Source organism: Helicoverpa zea, chromosome 11 (assembly GCF_022581195.2).
Source record: "Helicoverpa zea isolate HzStark_Cry1AcR chromosome 11, ilHelZeax1.1, whole genome shotgun sequence".
Taxonomy (NCBI): domain Eukaryota; kingdom Metazoa; phylum Arthropoda; class Insecta; order Lepidoptera; family Noctuidae; genus Helicoverpa; species Helicoverpa zea.
The window spans coordinates 669,670-682,253 of record NC_061462.1 but is presented as its reverse complement, the minus strand read 5'-3'; the positions used below and the strand labels follow the sequence as shown (position 1 = coordinate 682,253).

The 12,584-nt window shown below is 40.5% G+C and overlaps 1 protein-coding gene across 1 annotated transcript; it reads right to left on the bottom strand.

Annotated features, from left to right (window-relative positions):
- Window positions 1–5,948: 5,948 nt before the first annotated feature.
- Window positions 5,949–12,369, bottom strand: LOC124634606 (glutamate dehydrogenase 1, mitochondrial-like). Its single transcript, XM_047170249.1, has 10 exons — window positions 12,190–12,369; window positions 11,925–12,032; window positions 11,575–11,667; window positions 11,159–11,245; window positions 10,874–11,040; window positions 10,617–10,754; window positions 10,157–10,318; window positions 9,523–9,727; window positions 9,093–9,235; window positions 5,949–8,709 (listed from the first exon to the last, which is right to left on the bottom strand). The coding sequence occupies exons 1-10, from the start codon at window positions 12,308–12,310 to the stop codon at window positions 8,593–8,595; spliced, it is 1,341 nt and encodes a 446-aa protein (XP_047026205.1). The 5' UTR covers window positions 12,311–12,369; the 3' UTR covers window positions 5,949–8,592.
- Window positions 12,370–12,584: the final 215 nt, after the last annotated feature.

The window sequence follows — 12,584 nt, the reverse complement described above, 5'->3', positions numbered from 1 at the left end:
TGATTTAGGTATTACTGCTTCTTTTATTTTGCCGGTTAATAATGATTACACTCGCAAAAGTGAGCTCAAGTGTAATACGACCAAGTACTGATGACAGTCTTTATTAAATAAACAATTCTATGATAAGTGCTACGTGATTCAATGGTATGATAATCTTCGCATCGAAAAAAATTACTTGCAAAACTCGCACTAGGCACTCTGTTCGATCGAACCTCGACCGAGAACAGACGTGTTTCGTGTTTGCCGTTAATTTTATTAAAGTACCGCCTTTTGCTAAAAATAAAATAAAAAGTGTAAATTACTCAATTCTTTCGTACTAAATTCGTACTCCGTGCGCTGCTGCTGGTACCCCATACTGTCATTGCTACACACATAAAAGGTACAGCGAATATGCGAAGAACTAACTCACGGGACGCATCATAACATTTCCTGACTACTAGGAAATCAGATGCGCGCGAAGCCGTGCGTGCCGGAGAGCGTACGCAGTGCAACAGTGGCAAGGTGAGAGCGAGACAGAAACATAGTCTCAGAAATCGAAGCTTCAAACAAAGTAACAGGACCTCATTAGCGTCGTTTTCTAAACTTGCTTGCATAAGAACATCATATTAGCGCAGGCATAGCCGTGTGCGAAAAGTACGGGCCTCCTGGGCTTTGGGTTCCGAGTTCGAATCCGACGAAGGGAAATATTTTTTTTTTTTTTTTTTTTTTTTTTTTTTTTTTTTTTTTTTTTTTTAACTTTTTATTATAATTTTTCTCTTACAATATATTTTACAATGTCTGTAAAACGAACACCACCACGAGCAACATCGCCACTTGTACAAGTCGGATCCGGTCCTAAACTGCTCCCTCTGACCCCGGAGTCCGAAACCACTTTTAGATCACAAAATAATAAGCGCAAAAACGAACATGGAGAAGAAGTTACGAATGCGATTCACAAATTCGAAACGATGTTTACATCATTTGAGGCGAAACAGGAAGTCAAATACAATGCACTTCTACAAATTGTAAGCGAAATAAGAGAACAAAGCTCTGGTATCAAGGATTCAATCGAGTACATCTCAAAGCAATACGAAGATTTGAAAGTGAACTTTGACAAACTTCAGTTAGACTGGAGAAATAAGATGTCATATATCCAAACCCTGGAGGATCGTATTGATCAAATGGAAAGAAACAGTAGATCTGCTAGTATAGAGGTTAGAAACATCCCTCTAGAAAAAAAGGAGACAAAGAAGGATCTCTGCAACGTCATAATCAGTCTTGGTCAAACCTTATCTCTGCCATTACAAAAGTCTGACATCCGTGACATCTATAGATACAACACAAAATCATCTCAAGAAAAACCACTTGTTGTCGAATTTACATCTGTTATCACGAAAGAAAACATACTGCAATCAGTCAAAACCTACAACAAGCACAACAATGAAAATAAACTATCTACAAGTAATCTACAGTTGCGAGGACCCACAAAACCTATTTACATCTCGGAGAATCTGGCTTACAAAACAAGACGACTTTATTCAATTGCTCGTAACTTTGCAAAGGCTAATAAGTACATTTTTTGCTGGACAAACAATGGCAGAATATATATTCGGAAACAAGAAGGTGACCAGGCTACTCGTATAGATTCTGAAAGTGATCTTCATAAACTACAAATTTGACTACCTAAGATCTCTTGTGATATTAGTTTTTTGTACCTGTCTTTGAAAATGCGCCGATTTTCTGTACTTGTGCGCTATTTTCGATTTTACTCTTCATTTGTTTTCGCCTATTGTATAGATATTGCATGCGCTAACGATAAGAATTCTTGTTACTACACCTACACTTTACACACATTTGTATATATTATTCACTCAAAACAAATACTCAACACACTACAAAACAAATCCAAAGCAATTAAACGAAAACTCACTCTATCAAACTTTCTCACACTATACATACTACTGCGACACACATACCCCAACTGTTACAAACATGCAAGGCAACCAACACACATACATTCATATCATACACTAGAAGTCATTCCATATACCCATTCTAATAACACTATCACCCCCATGGATTCGGGCTGCCACCTCGCTACTATTGATTATCCAAATTTTATGACTCACTATTTTAAATCAAAACACAATGGTTGAGATTGCTGATATCACTGTTGATCTGGAGAATTTTGAAATATCAGATTCCCTTATATGTTCCCCAGAACAATGTACAAAATATATCAACAGTAACCCTAGATCTATAACAGTATTCCACGTTAACGTTCGTAGTGTTAATTGCAATTTCGATAGTGTTGTAGTTATCTTGCAAAGAATTGACATAAAATGTGACCTGATAGTGTTGACCGAATGCTGGCTAAAAAAAACAAATGACTGCCCATACTTGGAAGGTTACACTTCCTTTAAAAGTAATCACAGAAACCAAAATGACGGAGTTATAATTTACACTCGGACCAACCTTGACTGTGTCATCACTGAAGTGGACCTCAGTGATTCTAATTGTCTCATTGCTAAATGTGGCTCAGAGTTTACACTTGTCGCGATATACCGCTCCCCCTCCAAGCATGATGCTGGTTCGTTTATATCCAGTCTAGACGATTTACTTAGAACACTGACAAAGTACAAAACTATCGCTCTAATTGGAGACATCAATATAAACATCTCACTTGATAACAGTGATCTCAATTCCGAGGACTATCTGACCACTTTGGCATCTCATGGTCTTCTTCCGGCACATGTATTTCCAACTCGTTCTGGTAACTGCCTAGACCACGTCATTCTGAAAACTTTGGGTAAGTCCAAAACTATTATCCTCGATGCTCCACTTACCGATCACGTTCCCCTATTGTTTCACGCTGAGCTCAACGTTTCCAAAAATGTAAAATTTTGTCCCTATCGCGAGCGAACGAATATCCCTAGCGCTGTCAAGGACGTTGAAGGCATTCAATTCGCTAGAATCCTCGAATCCGACAACCCTAACGAAGCCGCAGATATGTTTGTGGACACTCTGACCTCCATAATTAATAAAAACACAAGGAAAGTTAAGATTCCGAATAAAAAAAGGATTATAAAACCCTGGATCACGCCCGGACTTTTAAAATGTATCAAACATCGGGATAAATTAAATAAGATTACTAAAAAGTCAGCGCCGGATGACACGTCAAAAATCATATATGTCCGGTATCGTAATTTTTGCAATAGACTATTAAAAAAAATAAAACACAACTATAACCAGTCTGAACTTCAAAAGCATCAGAAAAACCCTAAAGCTACCTGGAATATCATAAGAGAGTTAGCTAATATGAAAAAAACATCCCAACCAGCGCTGGACCTTCTGAATAACAACAATGCCGTATCATCTATTAATGCAGTAAATAAGTACTTTGCACATGTTGGCCAAGAACTAGCAGCAAAAATTGCCACACCCTTATATAACACCCTATCTGATTATACATCCAGCTCCAACCCACCCGTCGCCTCCTTTGCTATGCTACCTGTTGACGATGCAGAATTGGAGTCGGTTATTATGAGTTTGCGCAATGACAGTGCTGTTGGCGCTGACAAAATACCTACTGCGTTTTTAAAGGCTGCTAAATCCCTCCTGATAACACCATTAAAACATGTAATTAATCTTTGTCTACACAAAGGTGTATTTCCTACTGTTTTTAAAAAAGCTGTGGTACATCCTATACACAAAGTTGGTGACAGAAACAATGTCAGTAATTATCGACCCATTTCAGTGCTTACCTCGCTTTCAAAAGTCTTGGAAAAAGTTCTCAATTCCCGGTTAATCAATTTCCTAGAAAAGAATGACATTCTTGCGCATAATCAGTATGGGTTTCGGAAACAAAGATCTACTGAGGATGCTGTCATGGACCTAACGAACAATATTGTTGGCACTTTGGATAGGAAGATGAAAACTTTAGGCGTGTTTCTCGACTTATCTAAGGCGTTTGACACTGTTTCTGTCAGCATTCTTCTGAATAAAATGGAATGTATAGGAATAAGAGGAGTAGCTCTGGACATATTTAAAGATTACCTTACTGAACGAAGCCAATGCGTAAAAATAAATACTGTTTACAGTGACTTCACTTCCCTCACAGGTTTTGGGGTGCCACAGGGCAGTGTTCTTGGCCCCACACTGTTCCTAATATACGCAAATGACCTCTGTCAGCTGAATATACCCAACTGCAAATTATTTGCATACGCAGATGACACGGCTGTACTTGTGCACGGAAATTCCTGGGAAGAGGTTAGGGTAACGGCAGAGAAAGCCATTAAAATTATTATGAATTGGCTAAGTAATAACCTACTCACTCTCAATCTCGCAAAAACAAAGTACCTAGCTTTTTCATCCTCCAAAAGATCACAACCGAGAAATGAAACCCTATCACTAAAAGCCCACTCTTGCTATAACTCAAACACCCAGATCTGTAATTGTCCATATCTAGAGCGCAGTTATGATATAAAATACCTTGGTGTCTTTCTTGATAGTACTATGAGCTGGCAAAAACACCTCAAAACACTAACCGGCCGCGTCCGCAAACTGATATTTGTCTTCAGCAGGCTTAGAACAACCTTAGTAGCTAGTTTGATTATGGCTGTGTACTATGCCTTAGCTCAGTCTCTTCTCTCATACTGCATAACCGCGTGGGGTGGTGTTTGTGCAACGGAATTCCTAAAACTTGAAAGAGCGCAGCGAGCTGTCCTAAAAGTTATGTTGAACAAACCGCGAATGTACCCTACGTCCCTTTTATACAGTGAGTCCAAAATTCTGACGGCAAGACAGCTCTTTGTGCTTCAAGTAATTCTTAGGAAACATAAGTCTCTGAAGTATGACCCACATCTTTTTAAAGGCAAGCGACGTAAAACTCATGTTTGCCCCCTAGTACGTCATAAGACAACACTGGCTGAACGACATTATTATGTTCTCTCTGCCCGTCTATACAATAAGGCAAATATGTACCTTAGTATATATGCATACTCTCTCACGAAGTGTAAAATATTGCTAAAGGACTGGCTCCTGACCCTTACATACAAACAGACGGAATGTCTATTAACTCCAACTATATAGAACTTTGGTTTATATACTTGGGGTATACTACTCACACTCCCGATGCACACACACGCTTAAACCCACACCCACTTACACCCACACACACTTACACCCACACACACGTACACCCACACACACGTACACCCAACACACTTACACACACTTAGACTTATGCTTACAATTTTATTCTATTTTAATTTATTTAGTTTTTTTTTACTTTTATACTCTTTAAAATGTATCCGCAACTATTTCCCACTGGCTTACACATTAGGCTCTGTCATAATTGTCAAAATGATTGCTAACTACCTGACACACTAAAGACGAAAGACCCTGTCTCCTGTAATACAGTTATTCAACTAGTACAGGCTACAGGTGCTCTTTTCCACTCACTAAGTCATGTACTACGTAGTTGTATTAAGCGATTTTTGTTGTGGAAAAAGAAATATTGTACCCTGTTTCTTGGATGAATAAAGTTTTATTTTTTTTTTTTTTTTTTTTTTGTTCAACATGTTCTGGCTTGGCTAGCTGTTGACCTTAAGGGTGCGTCCACATCTGGCGAATGTGCCGCGAATGCGCAGCACGCGAGCCGATTGCGAGCTGTCTGCGAGCTGCGCGCGTGCAGTCACTGCGATAGTTTGGTGTGCCTCTTTAGCGCAACTCACGCAAGGCTCGTATAGAGCGCGCGAGCGGCGCGCGATCTGCGCGCACTCAGTTCTCGCCCGGACAGTTCCGTTTATTATTTAATAAAGAGCGCGTCGCTTGCGCCTGCGCGCCGCTCGCGTGCGGCGCTTAGGTCGCGCGCGAGCAAGCGCGGGCCAAGCAGAAGCGGCGCACGAACAAACATGCACGCGCGCAGCTCGCGGACAGCGAGCAAACGGCTCGCGAGCTGCACATTCGCGGCACATTCGCCAGATGTGGACGCACCCTAAGATTGATTGTGCCTGTGACAGATAGTGTCCAGTATACATTTGTGTTATTGTAAAAAAATATTTCTGCAGTATCAAATATGAATATACCTATATTTTTTGGAATAAAAACGAAATTAAATTTTACAATCTTTTATTAAAATTTAATAAAAATCTTAAAAATAAGAAACTACAAAATCGCGCACAGTAAGATAATATAAAATTAAATAAAAATAAAACAAGTAACAGTAAAAAATATTACAGACTATAAATATGCTATTTTTGCGTCATATCTGTGCGAAAGGTCAGACGCTCAGATTAGATGTTGCGTTTGAGCTCAAAAGCACAACATTATGGCGCTGACCCACGCGTCCTTGCCTTAGGACAAGACAACATACAAGGTCCGAGGCAACACGGATACAGTGAGACGCTGTCTCGGGTAACGGAAATGCAAAAACAAATATTTATTTTAACTATAAATAAGACAAATTGTGCATATGGATATTCTGGCTGCCAAAAGCCTCGCAATAGTGGAGTCTAATGGCGGGTGTAACAGCGACTCAAATTACATATACCAATTACAAAAAAAATGCCTACAACTTACCATTTTGTAACTAGTTCAAAAAAAATGTTACAGCCTTTAGAACTTAGATATCAAAATTTAATTATCATTGCGCAATCTTCAATATTACCTGTATGGTCAAAAATTATACGCAGGTAATATTGCGCAATTTAATTGTTCGTCTAGGGATCGCCTTTCGGACTCAAGCTCCTCCTAAGTGTCGCTAGATATATATTCTTTTTCCTATGTCTTTGGTTCTGTAGTTATTTTCTGCTATCACTTTGCATTCTTCATACAATAGTTGTGTGCACATTTATTTTGTACATAACAGTCTTATTCAAACTCGAACGACGCCCGACGTGCGGCCGTTTACGAGTTTTGTAGACATTGTATGTATTCGTATTATTGTGCACACAGACTTTGAAGACTTGAAAAACCGTGACTTTGTGACCAAAACGGTGACTGTCTCGGGGATTCCTCGCCTCGCGCCTCCCGCAGCCTCGTTTCAGTTATGGTCATACTGAACAGAAAATCAGAACTTTTGTATTAATTTCTGATACAACTGTAAAACAGTTAACTTCTTAAATAACGCTCTTGTTGCATGCACTCCGAGTTCTCTAGTGACACTTATATTACGAACTTGCATTTTTAGTCATCCTAGTGCTTTAGTTTAGGTTACCTAGGATAATCGTGTTGCAAGTCGTAATAAAATATCTAGACACACGGCAGTGTGTCCGCCAAGTTCGAGCAAAACTATTATTATACTAGTCAATCGTGTACTTCTTTTCAGTGACGCGTTGAGACTTTTAATGAAAATATATTTAGTTTTTATATTTTTATTTATAAAAGTCTACTCGCGTTGTGAGCGGATGTTATTGTACACAGTGTAAAGCGTATGTCCCCGAAGTAAGGGGTCTGACCGAGGTGTTCTTTTGTGGACACCAGAAATCGGAGTGCCCTTAAGTAAAATCAATTCCACCCTTGAGCCAGCGAAAAGCAAACCAGCTGTATTTCATAAACTGTTCTGTTTAAACAGCTGATACGATCTGCAATTACAATGTCAAGAGGTTTAGCTAACCACAGTGGTAGTCGGCGAATCCGAAGGCGTGCCCTTTTCATTTATCCACAGCCAATAGCTTTTACTGCTCAGGTTGTTATCCTAGTGCTTTAGTTTAGATTATCTAGGATAGTATTGTTGTGCGTAATTGTGCGAGTTGCAGACTTTTGTTGTAAACATTATTCGTGTTATATTTTATTACATAAAAGACTACTCGCGTTGCTGACGAACGTTATTGTACCCGCCCGGTGGTCAGTGAAAACATATATGAGGTTGTTCTTATGTAAGTTAACACATTTTGTTAGCTATGGATAAATAAAATACAACCATCTCGATGTCAGTATGGCGGGTATCTTAATTTTGATATAACTTCATTCAAGAGATACCTATTTTTTTTAGAGCTAGATACGAAATAGTAGCTAAGTAGGTATCTTTTTGACAATTGGTATAATTTGGTTCGCTATGTTACACCCGTCATTTTGACTCACCCGCTATCGCGGGGCCGTTGACTGGTCTGGTAACATAACACTATTGCTCAGCTCCTAAAATAAACAGTCGTTTTGCTTACGATAAAACAACCAATAGTAAGTAAAACGAGTCGTTTATGTTTATTAGGAACCGGGAGCTGGAATAAAGTAAACTGTTTATCCCGTAAGCTACTCTTATCACATCACGTCACGGAAGGGCGACTCACGGTCCCCATGAGGTTGCTTATCTCTCATATACATGTCCCTTGGCCAGGCATCTTATGAAAGTCCCTTATTAACAAGAGTGACCATCAACCAAAACATGCAGAAGATATTGTTTGAAGGTCATATAGATGTACACACCAGCTTCGCAACTAGAACAGTTCGAAGCGATGTATGATGCTTCCCTTAGACCACCAGACACTTCTGAGAATATATTCAATAGTAGGGGGAACTTCAACGTGACAGTGTTTCCTTGTAATCGGATAACAAGTCGTGAAGAATCTATCTAAGCAAAGAACAAGACTAGCAGTTAGAACAATTAACCTCTTAGAACGCTAGGCCGTGTTCGTCGTACGTGACAAATATCTTCTCGATGGAAGTGATGTAGGCGGCTGTTCGGAGGTCGATGCCCAACTTGTGGGTTTTGGACGCCGCCGCCACGTTCTGGAACAAAATGTGTTTCACTTTATAATAAGATGGGAGTTTGTTTGCTTCAACGCTAATTTTGGAAACTATTGGTTGGATTTGATGTAAAAAGCTTTCAGTTATATATATAGGTTTCAGTCAATCATAGAATTTACCAAGGAAGCTTATACTTTAATTATATCTGAGTGCGCGAAGTAGTTCCCTTGAGATGCAGATGGAATCGCTGGGGCAAGCTATTATAGGTTTCTCGCCCACACTAGTTTGTAGGATAGTTAATCGGACCGATTTTTTGTAGGTCGTTATTAAGATTTTCTAACTATAGCTATCACTATTCTATTTGCCTCCTACAAGAAAACGGTCACCGATTGTCGGACATGGGGGTATGTAGGACGCAGACATACCATGCAGGCTTTGGTCATGGAGTACTCGAGGCCGGTGCCGACGATGTGCTTCTCGCTGGCGCCCGACATCATGGACGCGAACGCCTTGGTGGGCGCCACCTTCGCGTCCACCTTCGCCTTCTTCAGAGACTTCTCCACCGAATCTGATGCAAACCAATGTTGTATATATTAATATAAATGAAAATCTTTATACGCAGAAAAATTGTGAACACATTAATTAGGTCTACAGATTTCAATGTTACAAAGAAATTCGCACTAACAATCCCAATTCCTAACTAAACGTAGGCCACCCCATATTAGAGTGGTTTTGCTTCTAATCGTGGAGAACCCACGATTATACCCTTTATACCCTTCGGTATAATCTTCTAGTGTAAAATATCTTTAAGAGGCAAAATTTACAATTATACGTTGTTAGAAAATGAGAATTTACCTAAAAGCGCAGTATTAGAATCCCTCCAGAACTTGATGCTTAGTTTGCCGAAGCTGACGTGGTTGAGGTTCTTGAGGAATTCGAAGTAGGAGACGGTGACACCGCCCGCGTTGGTCAGCAGGTCAGGAAGGATCAGAACCTTCTTTTGTAACAGAATGTCATCGGCGGACGGCGTCGTCGGCCCGTTTGCACCTTCCGCTACGATCTGGACATGAACATATAGACTTAACCACCTCAAAAAACGCTCCGACATATGAACTAAACACTGTGGCTTCAAAGGGCCAAAATTTAGGTACGCTTTGAGTTCTAGCTGCGGACCACACATGCCGCGACTGCACAAAATTGGCCGCAGCTGCACTACTGGTTTGTATGTATTTAGGTACATGAAACCGTTTTGGATCAAAGCGGCAGCAGCTGCGATCCTCAGCTAGCATTCAAAACACACCTTAACTTGGCGTGGAGCTGTGCATTGAAAGTAAAAATTCATAGTAAACAGTTTAAAAAAAACTGACGTTATGTTGGCTTGTCAGTGAACATGGGCAGTCTTTGCAGGGATCATTTACAAATTCCGAATAATTTCAAGTAGCTCTCGGTTAGAATTCCTAGCTAATACGGATTATAAGGAATAATTTACCCTGGCTTTAATTTTGCCAGCGTTGTCCGCGGTGAGTGTCTTCTCCGTAGCTGCCACTACAAGGATGTCGCACTTCTCGTACAAAAGCTCTTTACCGACCGCCTTGCCATTCGGGAAGCCCTTAGCACTCCTTTTGTTCTTCGCCATATATTTCATCAATTCCTGCAAACACATTGATCCTTGACACCAGAACGACTGATTTATCTTATTGCTACTAGAGCACACCGTTTGGCTAAGGTCTCGTGTCCCCAAGTTAAGTCCCTTAGGGGTCCCACTGGGAGTTCATTTCTCACGAGTGTTTGTTAATAATTACGTTGCTGATCCTGCGAATTGCTGTTTAGGTGCAGCGTGCTAAGGGGAAGAAGCTCGGAATAATACAAAGAGTCGAAACCATTACTTACCAAAGTTATCAAACATTCAGAAGTAATAATTTTGCAAGAATGACGAGCAATTGACTCACCACTGGGTTCATGCCGTCAGGGTTGGAGAGGTTAACATCCCACTCCAATACTCCGATAATCTTGACCCCCTCCTTGGCAAGATAGACAGCGGCCCAGGAGCCCACGTTACCGAATCCCTGGATGATTGCAGTCTTGCCCTGGGTAGTATATTAAGTAAAATATTACGACTGAATCGTTTGAGATAGAAAGAGCCTAAGCAAAGTACATATATCTCTGAAGAAACCGCGTGAAAACGGTCCGAAATACATATATATACCTTGAAGCCAGGCTTGACATCGATGAGTTTCATGAAGTAGGGGTCGTGAATATAGTAGTTGATGGTCATGAAGACGCCCCGGCCGGTGGCTTCCACGCGGCCGTGAATGCCGCCGCCGTTGATCGGCTTGCCCGTCACGCACGCAGCCGCGTTCAGATCTTGGTAGCCTGCGATAAAAATTACACTTTAACACAAATTCTCATATATAACATTAAGTACATAACATACGGGGGAACTGTTTGAATCACTGGTAAGAATCGGTCATTTTACACCAAAAATTCTTACCTAAGGTCTTGATGTAGGTGTCCACAATCCAAGACATTTCCCTGCCCCCGGTGTTCATATCAGGGGCTGGTACGTCAATGCCGGCACCTTTAAGAGAAATTATTGATTTCTGATTTTATTTAAATGTTTAAGAGAAAATTACATTACCTACGGATTCAATATCCACGGAAAATAAATACCTACGTTGCCTCTACACGAAGATATTGTGGTTTCAAGGATCGCAATTTTATACAAAGTGTTACAAAATTACCTGTCAAGCTAAAATCCCCTAAGGGGTTAATATAAATTTATTATACTGGCTCCTTAATATAAATTTTTGAGTTGCTACGCAATAAAAAAATAACAAGTTTTTCATTGATGTGCAAGCCTTTGTTTAGTGTACTACGATCATTTGAAGTGCAAGAAAGATTGTTTACCAATATAGTTCTTCTTGGCTAGTTCCAACGTATAACGCCTGGTGATGCGCTGCAGCTCAGCGACAGAGTATGTCTTAGGGTTGATAGCTACACCTGGAACATTTCATATTATGCATGGTTAGCACGCTCATAGTACAAGGTAGGATTTCTCTCAGGTCGTTCTATGCTATGAGAGAAGAAATAGTGAGTGCACCCTGTTTGTGCAAATGTTCACATTTAATATGCCCTGCTCAGCTGGCTGACCGCCATGGCCAAAAGCAGCTTTGGACGCTATTATTAATACCAGACGTAAGCTTTGGCGCTCGAAGGACATCAGACGTTAGGACCGTATACCTTGTATCAGCACTTACCTCCCTTCGAACCTCCAAAAGGAATGTTGGAGCAAGCACACTTGAAAGTCATCAGAGAAGCTAAAGCCTTGACCTCGTCTAAGTTCACCTCATTGGAGAATCGTATTCCTAAACAAAGAAACCGCCGATGAGTAATGGAATGGAAGTCGATGAACTAGAAAGAGATTCCTATTCAGTTTCTTTTTTCTATCTAGCAAAATAGGCATAATTTAAGGCTCTTTTCTAGGTAGGTAGGTAATTTAATGCAACTCGGTATTGTGGTTACCTCCTTTGCAGGGCAAGCGATGCACGCTGTGCTGACAGCGATAAGCATGGACGATCTCGTAGTTGCCATTCTTACGCTGCAGAGGGAACTCCATCTGCAGACAGCTATTACAAGAGCCCATCACCTGAAATTATAAGTAGGTAGGTACACGATAGGCATGTGATATATGGCTTTTCCTAGCGACTTCATCACGCATGGCCTTAAGGTTCTTTATTTGCAAACATGCGAGGCTGCCTGACGAGCCAGCTCACTCAATCATTTTAGTTTCACTATGGCGGCACTGTGCATCGTGCATCGGTCTGATTACAAAGAAAAGCAGGCACCTGCTAAGTCTCGTTTTGTCAGAGCTGACAGATCTTTCGGATGACATGACAGAAATGAACCTTTGGCCAAAT